Below are 17,951 nucleotides of genomic sequence, written 5' to 3'. Positions count from 1 at the left end.
TCCATCCTCCACCTCCATCCTCCGTCTCTCCTTCCTTCTCTTCTTCCTCCGTTCTCATGGAAACCATGCGTCGGGGGGTTCTCTTCAATGCTGGAGCTGTGTTAGAATGCAGTCCTGTCGCTAACCCCCCCTTTCTCTCTCTCTCTCTCTCTCTCTCTCTCTCTCTCTCTCTCTCTCTCTCTCTCTCTCTCTCTCTCTCTCTCTCTCTCTCTCTCTCTCTCCGCAGGGTAACCAAGAGGCCCCCGCCCCCCCCTGAAGCCATGGCCCAGCCCTATCCCCCGGCCCAGTACCCCCCTCCCCCCCAGAACCCCATCCCGGCCGAGTACGTGGCCCCCCACCCCCACCCCCCAGCAGACTACCCCGGCCAGAGCTCGGTGGCGGAGCACGCCCTCGCCCTCTACACGCCGTCACAGACGCACGCCGGGGACCAGACCGGCAACGACAGCAACGCCCCTCCCCTCACGGCCTCCACGGTAACGGTGAGCCCAGTGTGCTCTCGTGTCGACGCGCACACTCGCACGCCTCAAGCCTGTGTTTCTGTTATCGATTTGGACATGTGGAAGGCTGATTGGTTTGTTTGTTGTTAATGCTCTGCAAACAAAACACACACGCATTGCCATCTACAAAGAAGCAATGGTGTTTTAGACCACAAGACAGAGGTGGAAATGTGTGGCGATGGGGGAGATAGAGTCAAGGATGATGATTGAATAGGGCGAGGGAGTAAGAAAAGAGAGAAACGAGTGGAAGAGATGGGAGAGGCGAGGGAGAGAGGAGAAAGAGGAGAGGGGGAGAGAGGAGAGGGGGAGGGAGGACAGGGGGAGGGAAAAGAGGGGGATGAGAGGAGAGGGGGGGATGAGGCTTCCTCCTTGATAAGGCTCACTCCTCAGCTGCCATCTTTTCAATTTGCTGTTAAATGTAATTTAGGTCTGCTTCTTCCCTGACTGTCTGGACACATCAACCGAGCCTGGCTGAAGGGAGGAGAGAGAGAGGGGCGGCGGGAGGGAAGAAGGAGAGAGGGTGGGAAAAGAGAGATAGAAAAAGAGGGAGGCAGAAATAGCATAGGTGCAGAAAGAGAGGGGTTAGAGAGTGAGAGAGATGTGGGGAGATAGAGAAAGCACAGGGGTAGAGCGAGCGAGGGATGAGGGAGGGAGAAAGACATGAGGACAGAGAGGACCAACATCTCCCTCACTCTCCGTACTTCCTCCTCCTCCTCTCCTCTCTTATCCTTTCCTCTCTTCACCTCTCCGCTCTTCTCTTCACCTCTCCTCTCCTATCACTGTGTTGCATACTGTAGGGTGTGTGTGCATGTGTGTGTAAAACTAGCCTTCTGAAGTCTTCTTCTTAGTCCAGAGTTCACAGCTGCTGGACACATGAAAGACTGTCAACCCCAGAACCCTCTACTCCAATCAGAAGATGGAAAGATTGCGTGAGAGAAACTATGTTTGCGTGTGTGTACGTTTTTGCGTGTGTGTGTCTGTCTGTGACTGCCTTCATGCTGTATGGGTGATTGCGTGCTTGTGTGTGTGTGTGTGTGTGTGTGTGTGTGTGTGTGTGTGTGTGTGTGTGTGTGTGTGTGAGTGTGTGTGCACAGTATGTGTGTGTGTGAGTGTGTGTGAGTGTGTGTGCACAGTATGTGTGTGTGTGAGTGTGTGTGAGTGTGTGTGCACAGTATGTGTGTGTGTGGTAGAGCCAGTGGGTCTAATCCCCAGTGAGAGAGGGCCGTATCATTCTAATCGTGTGTAATCTACCTGTCTGGCAACTCTCCCATCTGATAGCTTCAATTACAGCCTGGAGACTGCTGCCTCAGCACCCCTCCCTGTGTGTGTGTGTGTGTGTGTGTGTGTGTGTGTGTGTGTGTGTGTGTGTGTGTGTGTGTGTGTGTGTGTGTGTGGTGGAGGGGGGGAGCGAGACTTTGTGTCAAATATGTGACTGAACTAAGACTTGGTGGCTCAGATAAGCTTGCCGCCTCTCTCACACACATAGCGTCAGGGAGAGCAGGGGATGCCGAGGCTGCTTGTGTATGATAATGTTCATGTAATTACCTCCTCTGACTGCCTCGCTGCTCTGTGGTCACAGTAGAGAGACACGGACGCCACTACACGCCTTCACATCCTGCTGCACTACAGCCAGCTCACACACACACACACACACACACACACACTACTGCTATACTACAGCCAGCTCACACACACACACTACTGCTATACTAAAGCCAGCTCACACACACACACAATACTGCTAAACTACAGCCAGTACACACACACACTACAGTTGAACTACAGCCAGCACACTCACACAATAACTGGTCTATGATTCAATGCACACATGCACTATTGCTGCGGTACAGCCAGGATCTTTCTACTACTAAAGGGAGCTAAACAGTTAATCCACCAACAACCTAATCCTGTTTCCAGTTCCAAGGCAAATTAAAGTTAGAACCAACAAGGCCAGTATAGCCCGGCCCGGCTCGGCCCAGTTTGGCTCCTTCACTGGAAGAGAAGACATGAACCAGATGAGCTGCAGTGTCATTAACATGCAATTTAGACACATTAAACCGCAAATTAAATTCCAAAGTGAGTGGAAGACTGCTTAGCTTGGGCTGGGAGAAGGGGGAAAGAGAAGATGGGAGGGAGGAGAGGATGGGAGGGGGACACGTGGGGGGGAGGGAGACACGTTAAAAATGATGGAGGGGGCAGGGAGGAGTGAAGGAGGGGAAGGGAGGTACAATTTAGGGGAGGAGAGGAGGGTGCTGAGGTAAAGAGAGGGTAGACGTGTCTAAGGTAGAGAAGTGTGTGTGTGTGTGTGTGTATTTACTCAGAGCCTGGGCTCTCCAGTGAGGGTCCATGCCTGTGCTCATGACTGATGACAGAGGCCCAGTGGGCCGGCTGGACCTGGGCCTTGCTTAGCCTGTCCTACCAGGATACAGAGCCCAGAGAGGGGGGACGAGAGGGCCAATTACCCCTGTGCCTGGGACCATCCATCTGTCCTGCACACACCGATCCCCTACGGAATGTGTGTGTGTGTGAACGTTGTGAATGTGTGTGTGTGCATTCAGGATTGAGGGTAGGCATGGGACTAAGTGCCTGTATGTGTGTGCTTTATCATAACAGGGTTGCAGTCTGCCACCCTCCAGTGATTGATATGACCACTTTGCTGTTAAACACACACACACACACATTCACACGCACGCACGCACATGCACACTCACAGGTGCACGGCTTGTGTGAAGTGGCCATGCTTTTATCCTTACTCACCCTTTCCTTTCAGTTTGCTGTAATCAGCACACACACACACACACCTTCCCCTCTGTACACTCATTTACTTCATGCTCTTGCTCTGTTATCTCCCTCCATCCTTTTATCTCCTTCTGCTATCTCTCTCTTTCTCCATTCCTTTTTCTCTTCACCCCTTCTGTCCTCTTTCCTCTCCTAATCTCCCCGCCACTCCTTCCCTTGCCCCCTCTTTTGCTCCCTCCCTCCCCTTCCTCCCTCCCCCTCCCTCATCTCTTCCTCCCCCTCTCTCCCTCTCTCGCTGTCTTCAGCAGTTCTCTCTCATTGATCGAGCCTACCCCCAGGCAGGTTTAGCTGACATCATCTCTTCATCCCTCTATCTTTCCATCCCTCCGTCACTTCATCCCTCCCTCCCTCCCTCCCGCCTCTCCCTGTTCTATGAATTCATTATGTACATGAAGGCTCCCCCTCCTCCTCCTCTTCTCTCTCCACCTCCTCTACTCTTCTCTCCTCCTCCTTCACTCTCCTCCTCTTGTCTGCCCATATCCTCTGCAACTGCTGCACCTGCTGAAACGTCCTCCTGCTCCCGCAGTCCCCTTTCTGCACTCCGTTTCCCAGGGGGCCCGGCGCAGGCCTCCCCTGGTCAGACTGACACAGATCCCTGTCGCCGCGGCGACTCTGATAACAGTGAAGTAAATGGAGGTTGTCACACAGACACCTCAAAGGGGCCGTCACTCAGTGGCAACTTTATAGAACATCACTGCCTCCCGTCCTGCCTGTGATGGACAGGAGAACACATACGGGCTGGGAGACGGGGGCTAAAAACGCTCTCTCCCTCCCTCTCTCTCTCTCTCTCTCTCTCTCTCTCTCTCTCTCTCTCTCTCTCTCTCTCTCTCTCTCTCTCTCTCTCATCCTCTCTCTCCCTCCCTCTCCCTCTCCCTCTCTCTCTCTCTCTCTCTCTCTCTCTCTCTCTCTCTCTCTCTCTTCTCTCTCCCTCTATCTCTTTCTCCCTCTCTCTCTCTTCCTCTCTCCTCCTCCATCTCTCTTTCTCTCACTCAGTTCTTTATCTAGCCATTTCTCAGAACCGGTCCTCTCCCTATCCATCCTTTCTTATTACAGTAATGCCTCCAGTGTTTGTGAAAACTCCGTCCCGGGGGTAGGAACTAACCTTCTCTGTCCTGTGTTTCCGGTGGGGCAGGCGGAGGAGGTGGCGCAGACAGAGGGCTCCCAGCAGCTGCAGCTGCAGCTGCAGCTGTCAGACTCCTCGGAGAAGCAGCAGCCCAAGAGGTTACACGTCTCCAACATCCCCTTCCGCTTCCGGGACCCCGACCTCAGACAGATGTTTGGGGTGAGTGTTGAGCCCACTGGCACACAATACAGCGACAGCACACAATCCTACCGCACAATGCGTCACTATCACACCCTACTGTTGTACTACCCAATACTACCACACAATAATATACGACGCTACATAACATGACATATCACTACCATACAGTAGCATATAAAACAAAACTCAGTCCTCAGCAATGGCCAACACACAGCACACAACACATCAGAAGACATCAAAGATCACAGACATCACACGCGCATCAAAGCAACAAAACACAGCACAGTCCCAGCCGCAGCTAAACCCCGTGGCATCAGGATCCACCGCGGTGCATCCAATCAAAACAAAGCCACCCAACTCAGAAGAAAGAACATGCTGCACCCTCAACCTTGAACACACTGAGGATCCCCAGGGGGCAGAACAAGAGGTGGGCAGAAAGATCTAGAAGATAACATTCTCATTCTCCGCTGGGTCTGACATACTGCTGTAGTCTCATAAAGCACATCATAAGCACATCTCCCGACTAGGAAACATAGGGAAAATAGTGTTGACCTAGCACACACACACACACAAACGCACATGGTCAGAGACATGGACACAAACACACACACAGTTACACACACAAACACAAAAAGACACATACACCTGATATCCCATAATAAACTGTGACTCTTGGAGACTGTCCTGCCCTGCCCTGTCTTCGGTAAAGATATTCTTGTCATAACTTTTAGAGACATGCTAAATAATTCACCCTTTAACCTCCACACAGCTTTCTGCCCAAATTAGGATAAGGAATGAATGTTTTATCTATGGGGGCTGCCCTTAACCAGTCCTTGGAGGGTAAGCAGACATGTCCCTGTGGTTCAGAAGGAATGTCTTTAGTCATTTAGACTGACAGAACAAACCATTCTAGACCAGGCCGGGCTGAGCTCACCCTCATCCTCACCCTCACCCTCACCCTCCAGGTTGGGTCCGCTAATGTGAAGCTGCGGGTAATCTTCCATCCTAGTGAGCAAGATCTAGGTTCTAGATCCATCCTCCATCCTCAATCTACCCAGTTTTCTGGTCATCTCAACCCATCCAGCTCTAACCAGAACCCATCTCACCCCAGCCAGCTCTAACCAGAACCCCCCTCACCCCAGCCAGCTCTAACCAGAACCCCCCTCACCCCAGCCAGCTCTAACCAGAACCCCCCTCACCCCAGCCAGCTCTAACCAGAACCCCCCTCACCCCAGCCAGCTCTAACCAGAACCCCCTTTATCCCCAGAAGAACTCAGAATACCTCAGTGACAGAGCTCTGTGGAAAGTTCCTCCATCGAATTGTGAGGAGAGTCCTGGAACTGTCAGTTCACAGGCTGTCCGCGTGGTTCTGTGGAGAGTTGAGCCTTGGAGATACTGAGACTCTCTGCTGGTGTGATTACTTGGAGAAAGACAGAAAGACAGAAAGCGAGAGAAAGAGAGGTAGAAAAAGATAAAGAGGTAGGCAGGACAAAAAACGACCGCAGAGACACTGAAATGACAGCCTGTTCCCAGGCGCTTGAGAAACACATACATGGAGAACCAGTGTGTGTGTGCTTGTGTGTGTGTGTGTGTATGTGTGTGTGTTGGCATTAGCTGGCTTGTTAGTGGAAAAAGTATAGAGAAGCGAGGGATGGTGTGTTTGCTGGTGTCAGTGTTCAAGCCTGGCTCTAACATCTCCTGTAATAGGAGGCTGGAGACTTATCCCTACTCTGAAGGACTGGAACATCTGTTCCCTCCGGCTCAGTGCTCCAGAGAGGGGCACCCGTCCCCCTCGCCTCCCCAGCCTCAGAGCCCTTGATCTGGGGAGAGGAGTGGAGATGGAAGGGTCCCGCCATGGAGAGTCAATTAATGGGATTCCTCAGCGCGGTTAAAAGGGAGTTTATCCTCATTAGGTGTGTGTTGGGTGACAGCTCCTGTTAGGGGCGTCGGGAGGATTTACGTGTATGTGGGTGTGTGTGTGTGTGTGTGTCAATGTAGGACTGGGAGTCTCTGACTCAACACTCCCCAGTCACTTAGCAGGGTCTCCAAGGCTCTGAGCACTGCAGCACAATTAGCCAGTGACACCGAGAGAGGAGAGGAGAGACGGGGGAGAGGAGAGAAAGGGAGGACCCCAGAAGAGAAGGATTGGAAGAGACAGACAATCTGGTCGCCCTTACGACAATCAGTGGTGCTCAGAGCTCCTCTCAAGCTGTTAGAAGCCGGGGTGCGAAGACCTCTAAAGACCAGGCCCCAGAGGTCTGATGGGGTGGCAGGGGTAGGGGTAGGGGAGGCTATCAAGAGAAGCCTCATTTCTCTCTGTTTTTTTTTTGGGGGGGGGGGGGGGGTGGCAGTTGGGGGATGTGGGGTGACCACATGCACTTAAACTATCTCCAGTAAAGTTTTGGGGGGGGATGTTTAAAACGAATAGTTTTTCAAACTTGTTTTTCCAGCTTTCCTTTTTTTGTCTTAGAAGAGCCGTCAGGACACATTTTGATGGTTACATTGTCTCTTGGGTAGTGTGGAAAATGACTTCACACACATATACACACACCACAGTTTTTCCCCATCTAAAACATATTTTTACTGTTTAATAGAGTTGGTGTATCATATTCGGTCGTTGACATGTCTCCACCACATCCCCACACTAAGGCTTTACCAGAGCATTCCAGCTAATGGACCTCTCAGCTGCAGACATTATACTGCAGCAATATCAGGACATCAATGCTGGTCTTGTAAAGAGAAGCAGCCCACCATATGTTGAATGGTTATCTCTGATTATCTCGATCTGCACAATCGACTCCCTGAAACTATTACGGTCCAAATTCCAGCAGTGGAAAGTCTACAGAATAAGTGGTTGGTGATTGTGTGTGCATGTGTGCTTTTGTGTGTGTGTGTGTGTGTGTGTGTCTGCATCAGTATGTCTGTGTGTGTTTACGTGTGCATCTGTGTGTATGTGAATCTGTGTGTGTCTCCAAGCCTGCATCAGAATGTTTGGGTGTGTGTATAATAGTGTGTGTGAATCTGTGTGTGTGTGTGTATGTGTGTGTGTGTGTGTGTGCGCATGTGTGGGTGTGTCAGCAATGGCCTCAGAGCAGCGAGACACTGGTTCATTACCCATCCTTATTAGACTTTAATTCCTAATTAGGGAGAACAGATTTAGGGGAAGACCAGGCTTCGTATGAAGCTCTAATGGTTAGTGGAATAACTGGCATTCAGAGAAACACTCCACTCATTGAAGGCTCTTATCCTCCCAACCACCACCACCACCTCACCTCTGGATTCCCCTACACTTAATCTGTGGTCATTCAGGAAGAGGTGGAGGAACATCTCACCTCTCACTAAGTCAAATCAAGTCCATCAAGAGAAAGAAAAGCACACTACTTCATCTGACTCAGCCCACACACAGACTGGTGTATTTATCAGCATGTAGATGAGGATCTGGGAGTATCTGCTTGCACAACATGAGGCAGCTGATAGCTTCATCCAGCTGTGCTGAGAGACAGGGAGCCAGAATGTCAGCGGTCGGCTCCTGCGGTGCAGCAGTTGCACTGGGCTCTGTTCACTCAAAGCCACGCAGAGTGAAACCCAGCATCTGATGCTGCAGCTACCTCTGTACCCTGGAGAGGGGCCGCACCATGTTTAATTAATACACAGGCACTTAGCCAGCCGGCCGCAAGAGGGTCCTCACTGTCCCCCCCACCCCCATTCCCAGAGGCAGGGATCCTTAATGAATCATTACACACACACACACACACACACACACACTGCAGAGGTGGGCTTCAGGTAAGTGTGTGTGTGAGTGTGTATGTGCGGGTGGCACTCCAGTGTGAGGTTTCCATCAGGGTCTCTCCTCTAATGGAGTTTTAATGGTTGCAGTTCCTCCCGTAATCACTACTGCTAGATGTCTCCACGCGCCAGGCAGCTCTCAGCATTCCACACAGGAACTGCTGCTGCAGCCTAATGTAGGGAACATTCTACATTCTGATTACCCATAAGGCCTTTCTTCCTCCGTCCCATCTCTCTCTATCACTCTCTCTCTCTCTCTTGTCTCTTTCTATGAATGTGAGGGTGGTATGTTGGGTTAGGGTGAAGTAGGAGAACGATGGGATTGTGATGGAACTTGCTCATTTACCAATGTGGAGAGATAAAGCTTCACCTGCACACACACACACATAAACCCTCACCGTTAGAGCTACTGAGATGTGTTTGGTCTCCATGTGGTGCCAGGTAATGAGTGCTGATGAAGGGCTTTAGAGTGTTGGTTTAGGAAAAGGGAACATAGAGGATCACAAATCAGCCATGACACCGTCTCACCAGCTCTCCATGACTGTAACACACACACACACACACACACTGTTCAGTTGTTTAAATTTCACCGGCACCACAGGCCTATTTAATATGAAACGAACAGTTAAAATCTCCCGTCTCTGTTTGGGAGCACACACTGAGAAGTTCAAGGAAAGTGTGTGTTTGCCTCTGTGTGTGTTTTTGCAGATTTGCATCATTGTGTATGTGTGTGTGTGTGCAATAGCTGGGCCAGGCATGTCTGTGTGTGTGGCTGTGTGTGTGTGTTCCGCGGCCTCACAGCCAACTGACAGGGTAATTAGTTCTAATGAAATAAGATGGCCGTTGTAGACAACAATTAAAGGCTGCTTTCATTCCAGTCATTAGGAGACTGGAGGATCGCTCTTATTCTGCTCTGCTGCTAATGACCTGCTGACACACCACCTAGATAAAATACCTGGACTTGTTACACATCACACACACCTGCTCTCTCTCACACACACACACACATCACCCACCTGCTCTCACACACCTGCTCACACACACAGTTGCTCACACACATATCCATTTGCATGCACATGCTCAGAGGAGTAGAGGATTCCCCTTCTTTGTGAGGAGGTGCAGTGTGTGTGTGTGTGTGTGTGTGTGTGTGTGTGTGTGTGTGTGTGTGTGTGTGTGTGTGTGTGTGTGTGTGTGTGTGTGTGTGTGTGTGTGTGTGTGTGTGTGTGTGTGTGTGACCTTGCCTGTGCTACGCTAGGTCTAGAATGTTTATTTATTTATTGAAATAAACTTTTTGATTCAAGGTCCTGTTCTGGTGAAACCAAGGCTTAACATTAGCATAGCACTGGTGACCTGCTACTGCACGCCCTCACACATACAGACACACACACAGCCAGACACACACACATACAGACACACACACAGCCAGACACACACAGCCAGACACACACACATACAGACACACACACAGCCAGACACACACACAGCCAGACACACACACAGCCAGACACACACACTCACACAGACAGACATACACCCACAGACACACACACACACAGACAGCCATACAGACACACTAGTTGTCATATAACACCATAACCATGACAACCCCCAGCTAGGCCGGAGAGGAGGTGTGGTCTCCCCACCCCCCTCAGTCTGGCTCCAATCAGCCAATTAAGATGAGGAATTGGTCCAATCAGGAACATTATTACTGAGATCAAATAAGGCTGTAGGAGACCAGCGCATAACGACCAGGCGATGATCACCGTGGTGACAGGTAATTACCATGATGATGGCGGCCTTCATCACTGGGGAAAATAAACAAATGTATGGTTTATATTATCGCTGCTCTTGATTGGTTATTCTTCCTGCTATCTCCCCTGGTTGTTATTAAGAAAGGTTCTCGTTCTCTAGAGAAAGATGAGCGAGGATGTGTGTGTGTGTGTGTGCGTGTGTGTTTGTGTGTATGTGGGTTCACACAACACAGTGACAGCCACTGTGAGGGCCGCTGGTACGAACAAAAGATGTGATTTCGGTTCTACAACTTACCGCCCTGCCTCTCTCTCGCCCCCCACTGGCACCCTGCCCGCTTTTGTCATTAAGCTCCGCCCTCTGGCGGTGTGTGTTTCAGGCTGAAGTAGCTTTGGACCAGGTGTGTTAATAGTGCATAGAGCAGTATAGTGGTGTTAGTGTAAGAGTGAATGGGGCAGTATAGTAATGTTAAGAGAACAGGGCAGTACTGTAAAGAGTGTTTAGGGCTGTAAAGTGTATACTCTTAATGGACTAGGTTGACAGTAAAGGATTCTATTTCAGAGCCAGGGTGAGAGTTGTAATTATTGGGAATGTGACATTCTAATATTTTCTCTCTCTCTCTCCCCCTCTCTCTCTCTCTCTCTCTCTCTCTCTCTCTCTCTCTCTCTTCTATTCCACCTCTTTGTCTCTATCTCTGTCTCTCTCTCTCTCTCTTTATGACTCCCACTATCTCTCTCTCCAGCAATTTGGGAAGATTTTAGACGTGGAGATTATTTTTAACGAGCGAGGCTCCAAGGTAAGTGTGCTGTAACCCTCATCTGTCAATTTACTGTGCGTCCCTCTCTCTTCCTCTTCCTCTCTCTCTCTGTCTCTCTCTCTCACCCCCTCTCTCTTCCTCACTTTCCCTCTCTCTCCCTCTCTCTGTCTACACCCCTGCGCTCCCCCCTCTCTTCATCCCCCTCTGTGTAATAATGACCATGGCTCCTGGGTGTCCTGGTGCCTGGGGGCTCTCTCTCAGCCTCCCCCTCCTGCCACACTCTGGGACATTGAGGAGGACAGCTAGAGCTCAGTTAGCTTACTGCTGACACTGGACTTCTCAAAGCACTCTAACACACACCCGCTTAACCATGCTCTGACACACACACATGCACACACACATATATATATACACACATATATATATACATTCAATTTTTATATGCTGAGTCTGTCAACCTTATAAGCACAGTCGTTTATACAGCTAGAATAAGATGTGCGTGTATCTACAATACAAACCATACATGGTCAACAATACTGTAAATCATACAGTATCCAGCCTTTCACCAACAAGTCCACAGCAAATCCTTTCAGTGTACCTGCCTTATGCTAAACACAGTTTAGAAACTCTTCACTTCCTGAGGAAACATCACCCCATAGTATTCTAGAAGAATATATGTGTCTCTGAGGGGTTCTCTTCCTCTGTCTCTCTCTCCCTCTCTCTCTCTCTCTCTCTCTCTGTGTACCCTCATTACTTCAGCAAGAAAAGAAAACAGAGATTAAGAGAGAGGAAGAAAATGGAGAGAAAGAGGGATGAGAGACAGAGCATGGAAAGAGAGAGAGAGGATAGAGAAGAGGACAAATAAAATAACAAGAAAGAAAACAAGAAAGAGAGAGATAAGGAGAGATGTGAGAAAGGAGGGGGGGACAAAAACAGTGATACTAAAATGTCAGGAGGATTAATTCTGCTGCTCTATGTGGTAAACCTATCAGTGTTATCTATGGGTCAGAGGGCTGTTTCTGCTGGGAGGCTGGGTGTACATACCAGATCATACTGCAGTACACACAGGACGTGCTGCTATAAGTATTGTATATCCCCCCAAATACTTGTATTTACTACTACTACTAATAATAATAATACTAATACTTAATCTGGCTGTGAATACACAGTTATTAAAGCCTTCCACATACCCAAAGTACTACAGTTCAACATGCCTGTCTGTGTGTGTGTGTGTGTGTGTGTGTGTGTGTGTGTGTGTGTGTGTGTGTGTGTGTGTGTGTGCGTGGCAGGTGAGGAGTGTGTGTATCTTGGATTTGGTAGGCAAGCCTAACTGTCTAGCATCCAACTCTTTTTCCTCCAGTAGAAATACTGTCATAGCCGGCTGTCCCCAATACACCAAAACACAGTAAAGACACCATTGAGAGCGGGGACACACTCTGCCTCCTTCAAACCCAATTACAGAGAAGCGAAGGGATAGTCGCTGGGCTATGTGAACGAGCTGCATCTCCAGGCCCAGACAAGCGGGCCTCCTGAGCGAGCTGCGCCCGGGGGCTGTGCGTCACAGCTGAGTGACGCTGGGGGGATTGTAATTGTGTGGCACTTATCTACTCCCCCACAGGACCCACGGCTGAACACCGCACATCACTCCCTACTACTCTGTGTGTGTATGTTTGTGTGTGTGTGTGTGTGTGTGTGTGTGCATGAATGCTTCCATTCCGGTGCTAATTCAATTATGTCCGATTGATCCTGTGAATGCTCCTACTGCTGATCCCTGAGAGGACCGGTGTCAGGCCTCTGAAATAGAGAGATGCACACACACACACACATACACACGCAAAGAAAGGAGGCTGTGGGTTAAGTGTATCAGGTCTCCTGTGTGAAGGGCTGTGTGCGGTGGTTCTACTGTTTCACTAACCCTGATCACATTTCTCTGCTTCTGCTTAAAAACCCACCTCTCTCTTCCTGTAGCTCACCTACTGTGTGTTCTTCTTCCCTTTCTTTTCTTTTCTCTCCTTCCTCCCCCTCCCCTCGTCTCTTCCTTATCTATTTCCCTCTGGCCTGTTTCGGTCTATCCATTATCTTTCTGATTCTCCTTTCTTTCTTTCTTTCTTTCTTTCTTTGTCTCTCTCTCTCTCTCTCTCTCTCTCCCTCTCTCTCTCTCTCTCTCTCTCTCTCTCTCTCTCCCTCCCTCCCTCCCTCCCTCCCTCCCTCCCTCCCTCCCTCCCTCCCTCCCTCCCTCCCTCCCTCTCTTCCTCCTCCTCCTCTCCACTCCTTCCTGGTTGTGACCCCAGGGTTTTGGGTTTGTAACATTTGAAACGAGTGCCGATGCAGACCGTGCCAGGGAGAAACTAAATGGTACAATCGTAGAGGGACGCAAAATAGAGGTGCCTTCCTTCCTTCCCTCCCTCCTTCTGCCCCCCTTCCTCCCACCCTGGTTCTCTCTCTTGTTCTGCCTGCCTGACGATGCCTGCCGTCCCCCTCTCCTCTCCTCCACCATCCCTCTCTCCCTTCTGCCTGCTGCACCTTGATCGCTGCATGCTGAACTCTGAGCCGTAAGTGTGTGTGTGTGTGTGTGTATGTGGGTGCGCGTAAATAACGGTATGTGTGTATATGTGTGTGTGTGTGTGTGTGTGTGTGTGTTTACCAGGGGCATGTGAATGAGCTCAGATCAGAGTCTGTTTGAGGGGCACAAAGAGCTCCCTGGCTTGATGTATTCAGCAGTTTGAAGTCTTGTGCCTCTCTCTCTCCCTCTCGCTTTCTCTCTTTCTCTCTCCCTCTGCCTTTTCTCTCTCTTTTTTTCTCCCTTTCTCTCTCACTGCCTTCCTGGTAAATACATGTTTAAATTAAATCCGTGGCAGTGGTATCAAAGAGCTGCCAGACTGCTTTAAATCCCTCTTGTTTATCCTAAACCTCCAGCACTTAGCCTCCTGCCTTCATAACACACACTTGGGGGCAAAAACCTCTCTCTCCCTCTCTCTTTACCCATTTCTCCCTGCTCCTCCAAGGCCGCAGGATGTTTTTCACCACGTTCCTCGCCCCTGCATCCCCCATCAGGATAATCTATGCAATGTATAAACAATACCTGGACCCATACATCACACCAGGCGCTAACCGGCTAGGCTACCCTAGCATAGCCTCAAGCTAAATGACCTCAGCTGGCCCATTGGAAATGGAAGCCATTAGCGCTAATTAGGGAAACGCTAACATGGCGGGAAACACTCTAAACTCTCCTTGATGGAGGTGGGGGTAGTTTTCTCCTCAGCAGCCAATGAGTGAGAAATGCAGGAAAAGAGGGAAATTGATTTTGTTTTTAGAGGGATTGGTGGAGGGTTTACTGGGACAAACACAAAGTCAAAGTCAAAGTGTATGGTGTAGAAAACGTGTTTCTGTTTCTGCTGTTTTATAAGATTCTTCCTTTTTGGTTTGTGATGCTGCCGGTCCTGTTGTCTAGATCAGATCCTTGTCTTGCTGCATGCTGCCTGTCAGGTTGTTAACCACACCAGTCTCCAGTCTGATAGTGTTTGTGTGTGTGTGTGTGTGTGTGTGTGTGTGTGTGTGTGTGTGTGTGTGTGTGTGTGTGTGTGTGTGTGTGTGTGTGTGTGTGTGTGTGTGTGTGTGTGTGTGTGTGTGTGTGCGTGCGTGTGAGAGAGTGCAAATGTGTGCGTGTGTGTGCTGTCTAACCATCTGACCTGCATCTCCATGACCACAGGTGAACAACGCAACAGCCAGAGTAATGACCAATAAGAAGGTGGCGAATCCTTACACAAACGGTAAGACATCCTTTCAACTTTATCCCTCCATCATTCATCCACCCCTCCCCTCCTCTGCTGGGCCTCAACCTTCCCACTCCTCCAGATCCCTTCTTTCCCTCCCTTCCCCTCTGTCAATGCCACAGACAGACCTTGTAGCGTAATGCAGCTACAGATGCAATATTCAGCAAACTGAGAAATTGATTAATAATGTTGGCTGTTCATAACTAAAGTATGATCAGGGTCAGAATGGGACCAGACTAGGACCATACCAGGGCCAGACCAGGGTTAGACCAAGACCAGACCAGGGCCAGACCAGGGTTAGACCAAGACCAGACCAGGGCCAGACCAGGGTTAGACCAAGACCAGACCAGGGCCAGACCAGGACCAGACTAGGACCAGACTAGGACCAGACTAGGCCCAGATCAGGGCCAAACCAGGGCCAGACTGGTTTATTTACTCAAATCTAAGTTGTCTAGGTATCAAGACTTATCAATGTTTAAATGTCTTTTCATCCTTTTTTTCCATTTATAGAGATCAATATACAGTATTTCTCGTTATAATTCATCTGCAGGTTTGAGGAAATGTTAGCTACTCAAGTCAACAGGCTTGAGATGTGAGGGGGATGAAAGGAGGGTGTGAGAGTGAAGGATCCAAAAAGAAGGAGAGGAAGGGGAGGACATGAGTGGAATGATGGAGAAAGAAATAAGGATGGAGATGGAGAGAAAATTCTAGATTGGGTGAATTTGTTGAAGGAGAAAGGGAATGCCTGAATGGATGGAGCAAATAAAATGCCTCATTCTGAAAGGTTTAGGGTCCCTCTCTCTCTCTCTCTCCACCCTCCTTCTCTTCCCTCTCTCCTTTTCTCACTCTCTCTGACACTCATTCATGCGGATGGAACGGACTAAGGGAGGAAAGGGGGAGGGGGTTAAGAGGAAGGGAGAGCCAAGGCAGGGAATTAAATGGCTGGACATGTCAGCACTCTCCTCCCTCCCTCTCTCCTTCCCTCTCTCCATCTCACCATCCCTAACTCAGAGTGGGGCAGACAGAGAGAATGAGGCTTGAGCAGCTTTCCATCTGTCACTGTCACCCACACCAACACAACGCTAACTCTCTACCAACACCACACCAGCACTACCACACCAACACCACACCAGCACTACCACACCAACACCACACCAGCACTACCACACCAACACCACACCAGCACTACCACACCAACACCACACCAGCACTATCAGACCAACACCACACCACCACTACCACACCAACACCACACCAGCACTACCACACCAACACCACACCAGCACTACCACACCAACACCACACCAGCACTACCACACCAACACCACACCAGCACTACCACACCAACACCACACCAACACCACACCAACACCACACCAGCACTACCACAACAAAACCGCACCACCACTACCACACAACATCAACACCAATCTAACTCTACACCAACACTACCACAATAACACAACTCCAGCACTGCCACAAAAACACCACACAAAGACTACCACACCAACAACATACAAACACCAACACCACAGCACCATGTGTGTCCTTGTGTATCTCCTTTGTCTGTCTCATTATTAGAACTCCAGGCTTCTGCACTGTCAGCCTGTGCAATATGGTGGCCTTAGCATTGCTGTAGATCACTGGGCTAGCTTTAATGAGGAAGAGACTTTTGGAATGCTAGGCTAATGGGATAATAAGTCAGAGAGATGTAAGGCTGGGTTGACATTACACTCAAAAGTCATAAAGGCTAATGGGATGCTATGCTAACAGGATGCTAGGCTAACACCCCCTGTGTGTCTCCTGTAGGCTAGAAGCTAACAGTATGCTAGGCTAACACCCCCCTGTGTGTCTCCTGTAGGCTAGAAGCTAACAGTATGCTAGGCTAACACCCCCTGTGTGTCTCCTGTAGGCTAGAAGCTAACAGTATGCTAGGCTAACACCCCCTGTGTGTCTCCTGTAGGCTGGAAGCTGAACCCGGTGGTTGGAGCTGTCTATGGTCCTGAATTTTATGCAGGTAAAACAACACTGGCCTCCAGACTGAGAACTATACAGACTGTACATCCTATAACACATCTCTATAGTCCACCTTCCTGTTTGTCTGGCTGTCTTGTATTGTGTCTCCGTATTTGTCTCATTCTCTTGCTGTGTTCATCTAAGCGTATGTGTGTGTGTGTGAGGGCATGTGTGTGTGACTGTCTGGTCTGTGTAACTGCTCTCAGTTCTGCTCATTCATTAGTGGAGGTCTGTTCATTCCCAGACAGCTTTACAGCACTCCTCTAAATAACCGCCCTGACAGGGAGAGACCATCCATCTCTTTTATTCATCCTTGCCTCCCTCCCTCCTTCCTTCCCTCGCTCTTCTCTCCTGTCTCAAACCCACCCCGTAACTCAGAACAGCCCAAACCATCACCCAGCATGCTACATCTGAATATCAATCTGGGTTCATACATGTGTTTACATATATGCACACACACACACACACACACACTCACACAGGTATAACACACACACATTATCTCAAATACATACATTTACCAACAAACAACCCCCCCCGCCCTCTCCACACTCAAACACACTCACACCCACACACACACAGCCCAGCATTGACTGCGGAGGCTAGCTCTCTGGCTGATTTACAACGTGCTAATTGTGTGCAGTCGTCTTAAACACGCCACTAAAGTTTGCCAAGCCTAAACGACACCATATGCTCTCCTCCATCTCCGGGGGAAAGCAGGGACCACAGTGTGTGTGTGTGTGTGTGTGTGTGTTTGTGTGTGTGTGTGTGTGTGTGTGTGTGTGCGTGTGTGTGTGTGTGTGTGTGTGTGTGTGTGTGTGTGTGTGTGTGTGTGTGTGTGTGTGTGTGTGTGTGTGTGTGTGTGTGTGTGTGAGTGAGTGTGTGTGTGTGTGTTTGTGTGAGATCACACCATCCACTCCTTTAGCAGATTACATGCAGGAATAAAAACTCAACTTTATGTCCAAAACCCTCCTTCCTCCCTCCTATCCTCCCCCTCTCTTTCTTTTTGAACTGCCTCTCTCCCTCCCTCTCTCTATCTTCTGATTCCAAACGGAATCAGAGAGGTCTCGCAAGGGGAAAACCCCTCCTTTTACAGCCAGAACAACCTCCGTCTCTCCTCTCCCTCCCCCGTTCTTCCTGCCTCCTTTTCTGCCCCCAGCCCCCACCCCGATCCCTCCTCTCAAAATATGAAAAATGAAAGATTTCCAGAGAGGAAGTGTTGGGTTGGGGTTTCTTCTGGCATAATTATGGCTGCATTTAATCTACTTTGGGCGGGAATAGAGCAGGATGTAAGAGCGATTAATCACTCT

General features: G+C 49.6%; 1 protein-coding gene across 2 annotated transcripts in view; it reads left to right on the top strand.

The window, feature by feature from the left end:
* Positions 1 to 245: 245 nt before the first annotated feature.
* The window catches only part of rbfox3a (RNA binding fox-1 homolog 3a), a 28,716-nt gene continuing 11,010 nt past the window's right edge, over positions 246 to 17,951 (top strand). Inside the window, exons 1-6 of one of the 2 annotated variants that reach the window (XM_067244229.1) lie at positions 246 to 488; positions 4,429 to 4,578; positions 10,838 to 10,891; positions 13,144 to 13,236; positions 14,562 to 14,622; positions 16,589 to 16,642. In XM_067244229.1, coding sequence (XP_067100330.1) covers positions 261 to 488; positions 4,429 to 4,578; positions 10,838 to 10,891; positions 13,144 to 13,236; positions 14,562 to 14,622; positions 16,589 to 16,642 — 640 coding nt within the window. In that variant the 5' untranslated portion in view covers positions 246 to 260. The remainder of the gene's footprint in view (positions 489 to 4,428; positions 4,579 to 10,837; positions 10,892 to 13,143; positions 13,237 to 14,561; positions 14,623 to 16,588; positions 16,643 to 17,951) is intronic. The other variant, XM_067244228.1, reaches the window with a different exon arrangement.

The sequence above is a fragment of the Osmerus mordax genome, chromosome 10 (genome assembly GCF_038355195.1).
Source record: "Osmerus mordax isolate fOsmMor3 chromosome 10, fOsmMor3.pri, whole genome shotgun sequence".
NCBI lineage: Eukaryota > Metazoa > Chordata > Actinopteri > Osmeriformes > Osmeridae > Osmerus > Osmerus mordax.
This window is presented reverse-complemented; position numbering and strand designations above follow the sequence as displayed.